This window comes from Salvelinus sp. IW2-2015, linkage group LG6.2 (genome assembly GCF_002910315.2).
Source record: "Salvelinus sp. IW2-2015 linkage group LG6.2, ASM291031v2, whole genome shotgun sequence".
In the NCBI taxonomy this organism is placed as follows: Eukaryota; Metazoa; Chordata; class Actinopteri; order Salmoniformes; family Salmonidae; genus Salvelinus; species Salvelinus sp. IW2-2015.
In genome coordinates this window covers 19,878,058-19,894,711 of record NC_036846.1, presented here as the reverse complement: position 1 = coordinate 19,894,711, position 16,654 = coordinate 19,878,058, and the positions used below count along the sequence as shown (strand labels likewise).

General features: G+C 42.2%; 2 protein-coding genes across 2 annotated transcripts in view; one reads left to right on the top strand and one right to left on the bottom strand.

The window, feature by feature from the left end:
• Nucleotides 1-1,111: 1,111 nt before the first annotated feature.
• LOC111965937 (phospholipase A and acyltransferase 4) lies at nt 1,112-3,356 on the top strand. The gene is made up of 6 exons (XM_023990368.2): nt 1,112-1,213; nt 1,549-1,623; nt 1,891-1,999; nt 2,158-2,294; nt 2,572-2,703; nt 2,921-3,356. Exons 2-6 carry the CDS (start codon nt 1,609-1,611, stop codon nt 3,050-3,052), a joined length of 525 nt encoding a protein of 174 aa, XP_023846136.1. The 5' UTR covers nt 1,112-1,213; nt 1,549-1,608; the 3' UTR covers nt 3,053-3,356.
• A 3,390-nt stretch (nt 3,357-6,746) lies between these two features.
• Nucleotides 6,747-16,654, bottom strand: part of LOC111965936 (N-terminal kinase-like protein) — an 18,132-nt gene continuing 8,224 nt past the window's right edge. The window contains 12 exon segments of the mRNA XM_023990365.2: nt 6,747-7,334; nt 7,456-7,534; nt 7,741-8,046; nt 8,441-8,464; nt 8,466-8,537; nt 10,301-10,446; nt 10,649-10,855; nt 11,568-11,643; nt 13,782-13,970; nt 14,136-14,291; nt 14,468-14,581; nt 14,697-14,804. Of these exon segments, the coding sequence (XP_023846133.2) occupies nt 7,207-7,334; nt 7,456-7,534; nt 7,741-8,046; nt 8,441-8,464; nt 8,466-8,537; nt 10,301-10,446; nt 10,649-10,855; nt 11,568-11,643; nt 13,782-13,970; nt 14,136-14,291; nt 14,468-14,581; nt 14,697-14,804 (1,605 nt within the window). The 3' untranslated portion in view covers nt 6,747-7,206.

Genomic DNA, 16,654 nt, shown 5'->3' with positions numbered 1-16,654 from the left:
CTCTTTTGTGTCCTACGTTTTCATAACCGTGACCCTAATTGCCTACCGTCTGTAAGCTGTTAGTGTCTTAACGACCGTTCCACTGGTGCATGTTCATTAATTGTTTATGGTTCATTGAACAAGCATGGGAAACAGTGTTTAAACCCTTTACAATGAAGATCTTTGAAGTTATTTTGATTTTTACCAATTATCTTTGAAAGACAGGGTCCTGAAAAAGGGARGTTTATGTTTCAGTAAGATTGGATTTTTAGAATTTATAGCAATGGTTGTCAACTGTACTGCAGGGATGGAACGTAAGTCACAAAAAATGTAGGTTGTGGTGGCAGCTGCAGAGAGGTATTTGGGTGTGTGAGACTTGACGTCAGCATACCACCCTGCATCCCCACTGCTGGCTTGCTTCTGAAGCTAAACAGGGTTGTTCTTGGTCGGTCCCTAGATGGGAGACCAGATGCTGCTGGAAGTGGTGTTGGAGGGCCAGTAGGAGGCACTCTTTCCTCTGGTTTAAAAAAATATCCCAATACCCCAGGGCAGTGATTGCCCTGTGTAGGGTGCTGTCTTTCGGCTGGGACGTTAAACGGGTGTCCTGACTCTCTGGGGTCACAAAATATCCTATGGCACTTATCGTAAGAGTAGAGGTGTGAACCCTGGTGTCCTGGCTAAATACCTATCTGGCACGCATACCATCATGGTCATCTAATCATCCCCAGTTTACAATTGGTTCATTCATCCCCCCTCCTATCTCCTGTAACTATGCCCCAAGTTCTTACTGTAAATGAMAATGTGTTCTCAGTCAACTTACCTGGTAAAATAACTGTTAAATAAATAAATCAGGAGTTACAGGGTGTGTTAAGTGGTGGTGTCCCGTCCTTTCAAGTTGTTGACCTGAGGAAGGTCTAAATAGATTTAAATTGTGAGTGTAGTGTTAGATGGTAGGGTAATTGTTTGTTTGTTTATTTATTTATTTATTTATTTAAGCAAAGTATAAGGGAGTTGTACTCCAGTCTAGTAGGTGGCGGTAATGAAACATTTATTGGATGCCAACCGCCGTTAAACCTCATCGAAGAAGAAGTTAAACCTCATCGAGGAAGAAGTTAAACCACATCGAGGAAGAAGTTAAACCTCATCGAGGAAGAAAAAGAAGTTGACGTCTGATTTTTACTTCTGTGTTCTAAGTGAAAGTAAGCAACATCGAGGCCACGACACCGAACTTACTGTAAGTTATAAGAATTTAAATGTATTTAAATTAGTATCTGGACAGAAATACGTGTGTGAGGAAGATTACAAATAGCTAGTTAGCTAACTCTGATCGAAAGTCATGCCATGACTTTTGACAGCACGCAAACACTGTCGCTGTTGTGTGCTGTCTGTGGTCAGTTAGCTAGCGATCTATTTCGTTGCATAATTCATGTTTTTATAGACACCAAAACAAAGTGAAATGAGATCAGTGTTCAATTTATTTGCCAATAGTCTGATTAATAATTTGTGAGTTTGTGTTATGAAACAGGCCCCATTTTAAATATAACCCATTGGTTTCGTTTTGACATAAAGGGTTGAGATCGAAGCTCAGTAAAGGGAAATCAAAGCTGTGTAAAGGAAATAACAGTAACCATGGCTCCAACATTGGTAAGTAAAGTCCAGTCCTTATGTTGTGTCCTCTGTCTCTATGTAGTCTTACCTGTTTGTTTGGAACATATTTACATTTTGTTTGTACAATGCATGAGTCATGACTGAAMAACTTTTTATAGTTCCCTGATCTGAGAACTTTCCCTTTGAGAAATGCATACTTGGCACTTTAACAAGATGGTGTCTAGCAACATCCCTGTATGTGCCAATACACAGATTGCTAAATCATTCTTAATGGTTTCATAATTTAAAAAAAATTGTTGACAGTATGATAAGAAGCCGGAGCCAGGGGATCTGATAGAGATATTCAGAGGGAACTACCAGCACTGGGCTTTGTACGTTGGTGACGGTTTTGTTGTTCACCTGGCCCCACCCTGTGAGTAATACTCTTGATATAGTGTACTCAACAATTGATATACTGTAGATATAGAGTACATACAACTCAACTCAACTTTGARACTGATGATGTCTTGTCTGTGCACCCCCTCCCTTGGAACTTTCCCTCTCCCTCACCCATGTCTCTTTGCTCCCCAGCCGAGGGACCTGGGGCCAGGGCCAACAGCATGATGTCTGTGCTCAGTGACACGGCTAAGGTGAAGAAGGAAGAGATCTGGGACGTGGTGGGGCATGATCAGTGGTGTGTAAACAACCAGCTGGATGAGAAGTACCAGGTCAGTAGCAGTAAGTACAGTAGGGCTGTGTCCCAAATGGCACCCCATGGGCCTCTGGTCAAAAGTAATGAACTATGTAGAGAATAAGGTGCCATGTGGGACACAGCCTGTGTGATCCTGTGTGGCTCAGTTGATAGAGCATGGTGCTTGCAATGCCAGGATAGTGATTTRCATTCCTACTGGGGCCACCCTCATAAAAATGTATGCATGCAAGTTCGCTTAGGATAAAAGCATCTGCTAAATGGCATGTAGGATTATTATTATATTATCATTATAGGTCAGACCCATACGTGAGATACTGAGGGAAGCCCAGGCCTATGTGGACCAGGAGATGCCCTACTGTGTCTTCAGGGGGAACTGTGAGCACTTTGTCACAGAMCTGAGATATGGGAAGGCTGAGTCTCGACAGGTAGGTACAGTGGACTGGTYCTCAACGCTAGTTGTACTGTGCTCAGCGTAGAGTAATTTTGTGAGATGTAATAACATTCTCAACTTAGTCAAGACACACGTGAGTGTAGAGTAACTGGTGTACTTGTTATACATTCAAAGCATCTATGCTGTAATACTGTTTCTGAATCAGTCATTCATTCAATTCATTCAAATTAATGTTAGTCTTTTTTGCCCAGGTTCGTCAGGCTGTGGAAACTGTGGGAATGGCTGCAATGGTGGGCTTCGGAGTCCTTGCTGTTGCAGGTATCGCAGCGGCCATCTTTGGAGGTGGAAGCAAGAAGAAGAATGAAGAAGAAGAATATAAGTGACCAACTGTATAATAGCTTCCTGAGCAGCCAGTCACCAATAAGCCTAATAGATTAATTATTTAACTCCAGTACTGCCATCGTCACTTGTATAATTCTGGGGATTTCAGAAGGAAGGGTTGAGTATTTCCATAATATTTTTTTTTTTACAGTTACACAGACATGAATTGAAAGCACAAAGGAAAGGAGGAAAAGTGTCTGTTATAATTCCAAGGTGTACAGCCTTGGCGGGGCCATAACCTTGCAGGCTGCTAGACTAAGCTAGCTATTTTTTATTGTCAGTTACTTATAAGCAGTGATGGAAAAAGTACACAGTTGTCATACTTGAGTAAAAGTAAAGATAACATAATAGAAAATTACTCAAGTAAAAGTGAGTCACCCACTAAAATAATACTTTAGTAAAAGTTTTGAAGTATTTGGCTTTAAATATACTGAAGTATAAAAAGTAAATGTCATGGCTAAAATGTACTTAAGTATCAAAAGTAAAAGTATAAATTATTTCAAATTCCTTATATTAAGGAAACCGGACGGCATCATTTTCTTGTTTTTTAATTTTCGGATATCCATGGGTACGCTCCAACACTCAGACATAATTTACAAACGAAGCATGTGTTTAGTGAGTCAACCAGATCAGAGGCAGTAGGGATGTTCTCTTGATAAGTGTGAATAAGACAGTTTTCTTGTGCTGCTAAGCATTCAAAATGTAATGAGTACTTTTGGGTGTCAGGGAAAATGTATGGAGTAAAAAGTACATAATTTTCTTTAGGAATAGTGAAGTAAAAGTTGTCAAATATAAATAGTGAAGTACAGATATCCTAAAAAACGACTTAAGTAGTACTTTCAAGTATTTTTACTTAGCTTATAAGCAGTGGTGTAAAGTACCTATGAAGTTTCCCAACCTATATAGTTTTAACATATTTATGTAGACTCTTTATAATGGGATAAAATGGTATTCCACTGAAGTTCTAATATTTCTATCATGAAGAAAATTGTCTATAGGACCCAGGGCTCTCGAGTGGCACAGCTGTCCAAGGCACCGCATCTCAGTGCTAAAGACATCACACTTTTTACTTTTTAGTCTTTTTACTCCTGGTTCGATTCCAGGCTGTATTACAACCGGTGCACAATTGGCCCAGCGTCGTTAGGGTTTGGCCAAATAAGAATTTGTTCTTAACTGACTAGCCTCGTTAAATAAAAAAATAAAAGGATCCACAGAACTACTCCTGGTTAGGGTTGAAGTGGATACATCTAATGCTGCTTATATCGCTTTGTAATGACTGACAGCGTTATGAACAGGTGCATCACAGGTGCATCAAAGCTGTGACCGAGAGACTGAAAAACAGCTTCTATCTCAAGTCCATCAGACTGTTAAATAGCCATCAGTAGCACCTTAGAGACTGCTTCCCAAAATACATAGACTTGATATCACTGGAAACTTTAATAATGGAACACTCATCACTTTAATTATGTTTCATATTTTGCATTACTTATCTCATATTACTATTCTACTGTATCTTAGTCTATTCCGCTCCGACATTGCCTCGTCCAAATATTTATATATTCTTTACTTTGGATTGTGTCCATGTGTGTGTATTGTTGTGAAATTGTTAGATATTACTGCACTGTTGTAGCTAGAAACAAACATTTTGCTACACTTGCAATAACATCTGCTAAAACATGTGTATGTGACCAATAAAATAATTTGATTTGAACAAAATCATACTTTAAATAAAAAATTGGATTGAAAAGATTTGAAATCTTAACTGGTGTTTGATCTTAAAAAACATAGTGAGTTTGTTTATAGATGTAATGACTTATTAGCATTTTTGCTTAGTCGATTAAGTCTTGACATCCCTTTGATATAAATTTTGATAGGTTTGTTTTGAGCTTTAACTATTATAATCATTAGTTATAAAAGAGACATGAGGGGTGCCGTAATGAAGCGTGGGAGGGGCTGAGTGAAGGGAACACAGTCACGTGCAGTACTGATAAGGGAGGAACCGTTTAAGGCCCAGATCACTCAGCTCCTTGCCTAGAAATAATGATGCAATGTTTGGGATAACGAGGAGACGACCAAAAGGGTAGTAATAACTTGGTTAAAGCTTTCATAGTGTCCATTGAGTTTGTAATCTGAAAATTAGAAGCTAACAGTTTGTACATGTTTTTATAAACATTGTTTGGTCTCTAATAGGTTGGAGTCTACTTAACTTATACTTGTCTTAGTAAACAAAAGAAACACCTCTGTTGGCACACTGCAAGTCCCACAAGAACTTCAATGGATTTGGATGTTGACTCTTGGCAGAAGTGAAAATTGTTCTGAATATCTTTGTAAAACAGTGCACACCCTTTCACATAAATCACACACTGTGTATTTTATTGTCATGGTTTTGTTTTGGAATTGTTCACATGGTACACAAGTTCCGCCTTTATAAAAACAATGCATCTGATTTTACTGTCTTCCTTCCCATATGGACTTCCTCCCTCCCCACCCACAACATATTTAACATCACAGCTCATCTGACCACATAACACCAGTAAATAGTGCTGCCATCAAACAAAGGCACAAACAGAACCTTCTCCTTGACCCACCCAACTCTAACAAGATAGGTGATGGCCAGAAATATCTTGCACTTTATGATTTGATATTAAATAGCTCAGTGACCCATAAATATATAGGAGGAATCTACAGGTAAAATTGCATGATAACACTGTCCATGTTCAATAGTTTGGCTTCAAGTCAGTCAACCCACCACCACTAATAATAATAACTGATTGGCTCAGAGGGATATAGCCTGGTCTATATTATTCATCTGCGTACAGTGACGTACAGTTCATCAACAGAGACCAGGGCCACATTCAGTAGGCAAACGTTGAAGATAGAAATATCATGAATAGACCTGACATGATTCCTTATTCTATGCAAGAGGCATGTTTTGTTCTACATAACTATTTCTGTTTCACAACGTTGTGCCTTGTGAACGTGTCCCAGCATTACCCTTCAGGGAAGTACCATATGTCTTTTGGTAGGTAAGTCCCATATACAGACCATGCATGAAGACTATCAGTCTTATTTTCTGCAATGACAGCTCATATAAAACATTCATAACCCATTATGTGTATATGTCAAATATACATTCAGCATATACACACACTTGATATATTTTTTTTAGAGACTATTTGACTTGAGCACTTTGAATCTGTTTATAATTGTATAATTAGCCTAACAGTAGTAATTATATCGTGTTATGGGCAGTTGGAATGCTTGATGTGCATTGTATTTGGGCACAGGTAAAGTACAAAGGCTGAGTACCAGAATGATCCCATGAGAGTTGAATAGGAACCATGTGTCTGGGGTTACAGCTGATGGWTCCTAATAACTGTTCTARAGCACTGTCTAATATCCATAGTTTTATATCWTTAAATACTKTTATWATGAATATATAGATCTTTTATATTCTTAGAGAATGAAAGTATTGTTAAGTTTCAGCTCTTTGTGCATGAGAAGTGTAWTTATCTAGTGGAGMGCAGTCGACTGTAGGAATGTGTACTCCCAATAACTAAGGCACGGAGGAAKAGGAAGMTTCCGGACTCAGGCTGGGACACGAGAACACCAAGAGGAGGAAKAGACTCAGTTCCTGTCCAGCAACAGAGACTGATTATTTATKTTAGAAATACAAGGAYGTGACTCCGCCTAGTCGGAAGGTATAAATATACAGTATGTCCGTGTGTGACCTCTAGGTGTGCTGTGCAGCTGCAACACCCACTGTGGTGAATAAATCTAGCTCAAGTTTTTCTCAGAGTATGTCTGGATTATTGTACCAGAAATTACAACATTGATATCATTTATTTATAAAATCATGTTCAGATTTTTTTGTCACAGTCCTTTTCAGACAAATACACTTCTTTACAACGTAAATATGTAATGTTTAAACTCCAGAAGATTCTGGATGAGTCGTGTCTCAGCCTCTTATCTCTTTCTCAAACAACGAGCAGCTTGCACTGACTGTCGTCAAGTTCACAGTGTCTCTTGTTCTTTTGATTATGGAATGTTGATCCTTCCATACAGTCCAGCCTCTCTGTGGGAGTCAGGGAAAAGTTATCACAGCACARGGTCTGCTTTGCTTCCCGTCTTCCACCAGCCCTCCTTTTCCTTCCAGTCAGTCCAGTTTCCGAGCGCCCAGTTTGAGAGGACCCTTAGCTGCCTTGCGTTCTGCCCGTTTGGCCTCCAGTTCTTTCCTCCTCTCCTCACGTTTATTCTTGGCCAGCTCTGCCTTGCTTAGGCCTGCTTAGGAAATAGAGACAGACGTCTGTTATCGTGATGAATAGCATCTTGTTAAATGACTCCCTGGTTTCAGATCATTGAGAGAAATAATGAAGTAGAGACGTTAGAGCAGGTTGAGACTCACCTGGACTTCCGTCCACAGACTCCCAGCTCTCCTCGGCTCCCCAGTCTCCAGCAGGCTCTGCACTCCAGCCGTCACCAACCTAGCATGAACCAGAAAACACACGCAGAATGCACACGCATTAAAATACACACCGTGATGTCCTTCCATTTCCACATCAAAACCATTCCACACTTAGCATCAACACCAAACTTTTCCATTTTGACAAACCTGCTTGTCAGTTCTTCAAAACACAAAGCCTACTCCTGTCAAAGTATTTTATTTATAAAGCCCCCCTCAACTCCTCACCGTAGCAGTGGGGGTGGGCGTTGCTCTCTGAGACACATTGGCGAGGAAGTCAGTCTGCGTGTCTCCCTTAATGTCCCAGTCATACTCGCTGGCTAACCGAACCCCCTCCGGCAAAGCAGCACTCTTAGTGGCTGGCGCAGMCCTACCCTCCTCCTCCCAGTCATTGCCCCACCCATCCTCTCCCGGTGAACTCTGACCCTGGCTGTCAGCCTCCTTCTCATTGGACCAACTGTCGTCGGCATCCCAACCCGAGCTGCTCCAATCAGAGCTCTGCTTTTTTACTGCCTCAGAGGAGGCTAGAGACACCTGGATGGAGACGGAGACAGCAATGAATGAAGTTTCAGCACTCAAATGGTTTTAGATCATGGACCACTGTTCAGTAGGTTGGAACTTTCAACACTTTGCAGATGAATATGTAAATACATTCCTGTCATTTAGCAGACACACTTAGCCAGAGAGAATACAGTTTGTGCAATCATCTTAAGATACCTAGGTGAGAACCACACATCACAGTAAGTGCATTTCTCCTCAAAAAGTGTGAGTGGTAGTTACTTTACAGTGCTATTATCTTTTACTCTGCCTTCAAACACTCTGCCTTCAAACACTCTGCCTTCAAACACTCTGCCTTCAAACACTCTGCCTTCAAACACTCTGCCTTCAAACACTCTTGCCTTCAAACCACTCTGCTTCAAACACGTACTCCTCTTACACTGGCCTTCTTTTTTGACAGATGACATTCCTGACCAATCAGAGGAGTTCCAGTCATCTGGGTCTGCTGCCTGTACCTTCTCTGGGTCCTGGAGGTGTGGGGAAAGAAAGAAAGGGAGAGAGTGAGTGATCAATTAGTCATTAATCTCTGTCTTTCACTCAAAACAGAACACTATTTCCATGTTTCCCATGTTCCGTGACAGTTGACGTCCCACGGTCCCAACTGTCAAATTCCCATTCATGTCAATTACAGTTGAAGTCGGAAGTTTACATACACCTTAGCCAAATACATTTAAACTCAGTTTTTCAACAATTCCTGATATTAATCCAAGTAAAACATTCCCTGTCTTAAGTCAGTTAGGATCCCACTTTATTTTAAGAATGTGAAATGTCAGAATAATAGTAGAGAGAAATGATTTATTTCAGCTTTATTTTTTGTCACATTCCCAGCGGGTCAGAAGTTTACACTCTCTCAATTAGTAGTTGGTAGCATTGCCTTTAAATTGTTTAACTTGGGTCAACAGTTTCAGGGAGCCTTCCACAAGCTTCCCATAATAGGTTGGGGTGAATTTTGGCCCATTTCCTCCTGACAGAAGCTGGTGTAACTGAGTCAGGTTTGTAGGCCTCCTGCTAGCACATGCTTTTTCAGTTCTGCCCACAAATTTCCATGGTATTGAGGTCAGGGCTTTTATGATGGCCACTCCAATACCTTGACTTTGTTGTCCTAAGCCATTTTGCCACAACTTTGGAGTATGCCTGGGGTCATTTGTCCATTTGCCAACCAAGCTTTAACTTCCTGACTGAGTTTTGAGATGTTGCTTCAATATATCCACATAATTTCCCATCCTCATGATGCCATCTATTTTGTGGAAGTGCACCAGACCCTCCTGCAGCAAAGCCACCCCCACAGCATGATGCTAACACCCCCGTGCTGACGGTTGGGATGGTGTTCTTCGGCTTGCAAGCCTCCCCTTTTTCCTCCAAACATAACGATGGTCATTAGGCCAAACAATTCTATTTTTGTTTCATCAGACCAGAGGAACATTTCTCAAAAAAGTACAATCTTTGTCCCATGTGCAGTTGCAAACCGTAGTCTGGGCTTTTTTATGACGGTTTTGGAAAAGTGGCTTCTTCCTTGCTGAGCGGCCTTTCAGGTTATGTGTATATAGACTCGTTTTACTTTTACTATAGATATTTTGTACCTGTTCCCTCCAGCATTGTTCTGGGATTGATTTGCACTTTTTCGCACCAAAGTACGTTCATCTCTAGGAGACAGAACGCGTCTCCTTCCTGAGCGGTATGACGGCTACATGGTCCCATGGTTCTTATACTTGCGTACTATTGTTTGTACAGATGAACGTGGTACCTTCAGGAGTTTGGAAATTGCCTCCCAAGGATGAACCAGACTTGTGGAGGTCTAAATTGTTTTTCTGAGGTCTTGGCTGATCTTTTTGATTTTCTCATTGATGTCAAGCAAAGAGGCACTGCGTTTGAAGGTAGGCCTTGAAATACATCCACAGGTACACCTCCAATTGACTCAAATGATGTCAACTAGGCCTATCAGAAGCTTCTAAAGCCATGACATCATTTTCTGGATTTTCCCAAGCTGTTTAAAGGCACAGTCAACTTAGTGTAACTTCTGACCCACTGGAATTGTGATACAGTCAATTATAAGTGAAATAATCTGTCTGTAAACAATTGTTGGAAAAATTACTTGTGTCATGCACAAAGTAGATGTCCTAACCGACTTGCCAAAACTATAGTTTGTTAACAAGAAATTTGTGGAGTGGTTGAAAAACTAGTTTTAATGACTCCAATCTAAGTGTATGTAAATTTCCGACTTCAACTGTACCTCTAAACTTCCCCAGTCCTCGTCATCCCAACGGTCTCCAATTGGCTCCTCGTCCTTCTCTGTCACCTTAGGGGAGTCTGATTGGATAGCAAGGCCAGAAGCAAAGGGTAGAGTCATGGAGGKCGGTGGTGGTTTAACTTCAGAGCCTGGAGGAAGGAGAGATGGAGGGATGAAGAGAACGGTGAGGTGAAAAGGTGAATGTAAGTTGTGGACTGATGGGTACAGCTTTGCCAGCTCTTCCTATGTTTCTGTGGGGGATGCCACCCTAATGTACACAATGACCTAAACAGAAACATATCTAAGATCTGAGTGATTTAGAGGTATCATGTTCATAACTCAGTTCCTTACCCACGGGTACCCCATCTGTCACAGGGTTCCCGGTGCGAGGAGAGGCCGTACCAGCAGCAACAGGGTTMTTGTCGGCCGGGCCGCCCACCTCTGCCCCCGGGCCGGTCCGGATGAGCTTGGAGGTCAGAGAGGACACCCCCGTCACTGCCCAGCCTGCCCAACTGGCTGCTGCCCCCGCCGGCTGGGCTGATGACATCARATCCTTTTCTAGGGTGAAAGGGAGATAAATAATATTAGACACTCAAAGGCTGTACTCAGATTCCTAACAAGCATAGCGCAATGACTGCAAGTCTTCAGGTACAGCTAGCGCTAGTTAGTTTCATGAGTAAATGCTATCTAACAAACTGCAAAAATCACTGAAGCTGTAGACTCATATCTCCCTCACTAGCTTTAAGCACCAGCTGTCAGAGCAGCTCACAGATCACTGTACCTAGCCCATCTGTAAATAGCCCATCCAACTACCTCATCCCCATACTGTTATTTATTTTGCTCCTTTGCACCCCAGTATCTCTACTTGCACACTCATCTTCTGCACATCTATCACTCCAGTGTTTAATTGCTATATTGTAAATATTTCGCCACTATGGCCTATTTATTGCCTTACCTCCCTAATCTTACCTCATTTGCACACACTGTATATAGACTTTTTCTATTGTGTTATTGACTGTACGTTTGTTTATTCCATGTGTAACTCTTTGTTGTTGTTTGTGTCGCACTGCTTTGCTTTATCTTGGCCAGGTCGCAGTTGTAAATGAGAACCTGTTCTCAACTAYCCTATCTGGTAAAATAAAGGTGAAATAAAATTACAATTAAATACTGAACACAAAAAAATAACAAAAAATGCAGATGCAGATAAAGGACTTCATTGCCAAAATCCCACAGTATCCCTTTAATGTGAGAACAGTGCTTGTTTACAGACCTATTTCAGCCAGCTTGGTTGGATCTTCAGAAACAGTTTCCAGCTTTGTCAGGAAACTCTTGATGGCTTTAAATGCCTGAGGGAGGAAGGACAGAAAAAAATAAGTTTCATCCAATTGGCGACAGATTTTCATGCAAATATTCTAAAATATGCATAAATAAAATACGCAGATTTTCCCACCAGAGATGTGCTTCCATCAAATTAACTTGTTGTGGATAAAAGTATGAGTGTGATGATGTAGTGCACATAAAAATGACCATGTACCAAATAAAAAAATACAAGTTAAATGGGTTTCCATTGCCTTTTCAACTCTACTGATGGTTTTGTCACCAGAAATGTTGTGTTATATAGTGAATGTACCCACTCTGGTATTGGCATGTGCGCTAACGAACAGCTGGCAGATCCAGTGCAGGTATAGCCTACATGATGAGAGTCTTATGGACTACAGAACGAGATTATTTTTATTTGTCAAACAGCAGTCAAGCATAGATGATCATGTTACCAGAATACAACCCTGGATATCTATCAGAAAGAAGCTTCCACTGCATCGCAGTGCTAGCTGCGCCACCAYAGTCTCTGGGTTCGCGCCCAGGCTCTGTCGCAGCCGGCCGCGACCGGGAGGTCCGTGGGGCGACGCACAATTGGCCTAGCGTCGTCCAGGTTAGGGAGGGTTTGGCCGGTAGGGATATCCTTGTCTCATCGCGCTCCAGCGACTCCTGTGGCGGGCCGGGCGCAGTGCGCGCTAAACCAAGGGGGCCAGGTCACGGTGTTTCCTCCGACACGGCTGGCTTCCGGGTTGGAGGCGCGCTGTGTTAAGAAGCAGTGCGGCTTGGTTGGGTTGTGCTTCGGAGGACGCATGGCTTGTAGCGATGAGACAAGATAGTAATTACTAGCGATTGGATACCACGAAAATTGGGGAGAAAAGGGGATAAAAAAAATTTAAAAAGAAAGAAGCTTCAATGATCATGTCACCAGAATACAACCCTGGATATTTATCAGAAAGAAGCATAGATGATCATGTCACCAGAATACAACCCTGGATATTTATCAGAAAGAAGCATAGATGATCATGTCACCAGAATACAACCCTGGATATTTATCAGAAAGAAGCATAGATGATCATGTCACCAGAATACAACCCTGGATATTTATCAGAAAGAAGCTTCAATGATCATGTCACCAGAATACAACCCTGGATATTTATCAGAAAGAAGCATAGATGATCATGTCACCAGAATACAACCCTGGATATTTATCAGAAAGAAGCTTCAATGATCATGTCACCAGAATACAACCCTGGATATTTATCAGAAAGAAGCTTCAAGCTCATCACCGTGCACTTTCACCACCCTGTGAAGTTCATCACAACTTATTTCATCTGTAACCTAATAAACTTCATGCTTTCCCGAGTCGTAGTGGGAGGAGCATTCAACATGTCATCGCATGACTCGAAGTTTACTTCGATATGGTTATTATATCAATATTTGCACATAAAAGCACCTCCACTGACATTTCTAGCATAATTACATCTTACAGACACAAAAACATCCCACCGTATCGAGTATATKTTTTTTTGTCGACATTTGGAAAGTTCACCGCCAAATTTGCAGTTTCCATCAGGCCTGTCGTAACCTTTTCTTTTATACGACGTACTTTACTCGCATAAAAAGGTTGGATGGAAACCTYATTACAGATGGAATGTTGCAATGTGAAATGAGAGTGTAGGGAAAAATAGATTGTCACACACAATTGCAGATGGAATGTTGCAGGGTGAAATCACAGAGTTTCTAAATCCAGAGGCACAACATTGTGAGACTTCTGGGAACGCTTGTGAAAAAGATCAGGCCAAGGTTTGGGGTTTGAGAAGTCAATTTTGTTAATTTTCTCGAAATCTAAAGGCACAACTCTAACCTCGTGAGTGACACGTTTTCATTTTCGTCAAAAACAACAATACCAAAGGAGTGCTTTTGATTTGACGACTTGTACAGGCGCAACTCGGTTCAAGACAACTGTTAAGGAGCTGACGATGTGTTTCTACGCATGAGCTTAGCTAGTCATCGTCGCCATGACATCGCCTACAAGTGTGATCGGGGATTTCTATTGGAGAAGCAGCTTTAGCCTGTCTTTGGTGAAATATTTCTAAACAGAATGTTAAATGTCCCAGTCCTGTGGTTCAATGTGTGAGGGGTGTAAGGTGTTTGTAGTGCTTCTCACCTGATCTCTAACGTTCTTGTCAGGGTCAAKAGTGAGGGTACAGAGCGTTGGCAGTACTCGTGCTGCGCTCTCCGTCACACTGTAATAGTTGTGCGTTGCCGCGAAGCCCAGAACCCCGGCCGCCCGAGAAGCAGGAAACGGGTCCTTAGTGGCCCGAGAGAACGCAGAGATCAACACTCGCTGCCGCGTCTGTGGAGGAAAGGAGAGGGGCATAAATAAGAGGGGCAGGCAGAGGGAGAAGAGGTGGGCAGGCAGAGGGAGGGGAAAAAAGGGGCAGGCAGAGGGAGAGAAGAAAGGGGCAGGCAGAGGGAGGGAGAGAAAAGGGGAGATGGGTAAAGAGAGAGAGTGAGTTACCCCAGCGTTGAGGTAGGGGGCGATCTTTCCCAGGCACACGGTGGTGTTGCAGCGGATTGGTCCCTGCTCGTCTCTCGCCTGCAGTCGTGCAAAGTGCCTCATCAGCTCCTGATTCACATTACTCTCATTCAGCTTGGGGGCCAGCAGCAGCATGGACTGGGAGACAGAGAGAAAGACAGAGGCATAAAAAACACAACAACAGAGCGTTGGGAACACCATTAACCACAGGGAAGGAACCCTGTCAGTTCCACTTGAATGAAGAAGTGAGTGAAGCCATCAGGTCGTGTGAGTATGTTAATCACAGTCTGACAGACTGGGTGAGCCAGTTATACCTTGACAGTCTGTTCTCTGATGGCTGGGTTTGTGTCTGTGAAACCGTGAACAACATGAGGGAAGATCTGCGAGTTCACCGCTGCATCGTTTAGATACTGAATAAACTGCTCCATCTGAAGGAAAGAGAGATGAGGACGGGGTTGGAAAGAGGAATAAAACAAGAGATCTGCAGSAAACACTCATTCTGGTGTAATGGCCGTCTCTGTACTCTGACGTGTGGTACACTACCTGTTGAAGCAGTCGTATCCTCATGGCCCGGTCTGTAGAGGAGAACATCTTTACAATGACAGGAATGATCTTCTGCTGGTACTCCTCCGCAGACAGGAACTTACCCACCTGACAGAGACAGAAAGAACAAGGCGAGATGGAAAAGGGAACCTTCTGCTAAACACCAGTCGGAACGTCAACAGTGAAGAGGCGACTCCAGGATGCTGGCCTTCTAGGCCGATTTCCTCTGTCCAGTCTCAACATCAACAGTGAGGAGGCGACTCCAAGATGCTGGCCTTCTAGGCCGATTTCCTCTGTCCAGTCTCAACATCAACAGTGAAGAGGCGACTCCAGGATGCTGGCCTTCTAGGCCGATTTCCTCTGTCCAGTCTCAACATCAACAGTGAGGAGGCGACTCCAGGATGCTGGCCTTCTAGGCCGATTTCCTCTGTCCAGTGTCTGTGTTCTTTTGCCCATCTTAATCTTTTCTTTTTATTGGCCAGTCTGAGATATGGCTTTTTCTTTGCAACTCTGCCAAGAAGCCCAGCACCTCAGGAGTCACCTCTTCACTGGTTGACGGTGGCTTGTAGATAGGTGTCCGGGTGGGGGTGGGGGGGTGGATATGTTTTGCGGGGTTACTATTTTTAAGGAAGCTGCCAGTTGAGGACTTTGAGGCGTCTGTTTCTCAAACAGACACTCTACGTAATTGTCTCTCTTGCTCAGTTTTGCAACGAGGGCCTCCCACTCCTCTTTTATTCTGGTTTGAGCCAGTTGCCGCGGTTCCTGTGAAGAGGGGTGGTACGTTCACACAGTTGTACGAGATCTAAAGTTTCTTTGGCCATATTTTCTTGCGAATGGGGGAATAATAGACCTGATCAGTTTTAGAAGAAAGTTCTTTCTGGCCATCTTGCTGAGCCTGTGAATCGAACCCACAAATTCTGAGCTCCTGATACTCAATAGTCTTATAGAATTGTTATTTCTGTTATTACAGTTTTCAGCTGTGCCTAACATAATTGCAAAAGGGTTTCTTAATTGATCAATTAGCCTTTTAAAATGATAAACTTGATTAGCTAACACAACATGGCTCATTGGACACAGGAGTGATGGGTTGCTGATAAATGGGCTCCGGACCACATATGTAGGTAGATTATCCAGCTACAATACGTCATTACAACATTAATGATTCTACACTATTTCTGATCTAATTTGATGTTACTTTTAATGGCACAAAAAAAAAGTGCCTTTTCTTTCAAAAACAAGAAATTTTGTTAGTGACCCCAAATTGTGAACGGTAGTGGGTGTGTGTGTGTGTATACATGTTTGAAGTCGGAAGTTACATACACTAGTTGGAGTCATTAAAACTCGTTTTTTCAACCACTCCACAGATTTCTGTTAACAAACTATAGTTTTGGCAATCGGTTAGGACATCACTGTGTGCATGACACAAGTAATTTCCAACAATTTGTACAGCAGATTATTTCACTTATAAATTGACTGTATCACAATTCCAGTGGGTCAGAAGTTCACATAACATTAAGTTGACTTGTCCTTAAACAGCTTGATAAAATCCAAGAAAAACGATTTCATGACTTTAGAAGCTTCTGATTAGGGCTAGTTGACATCATTTGAGTCAAATTGGAGGTTGTACCTGTGGATTATTTCAAGACCCCTTCAAGCTCAGTGCCTCTTTGCTTGACATCATGGGAAAAAATCAAAAAAATCACCAAGACTCGCAGAAAAACAATTGTAGACCTCCACACAGTCTGTTTCATCCTTGGGAGCAATTTCCAAACCACCTGAAGGTACGACCCGTTGATCTGTAAAACAATAGCTAATGCAAAGTTATAATCCAAACCATGGGACCACGCAAGCCATCTACCGCTCAAGGAAGAGATGGTTCTGTCTCCTGGAGATGAACTACTTTGGTCGGAAAAGTGCAAATCAATCACAGAACAACAGCAAAAAGACCTGCTTTGAAA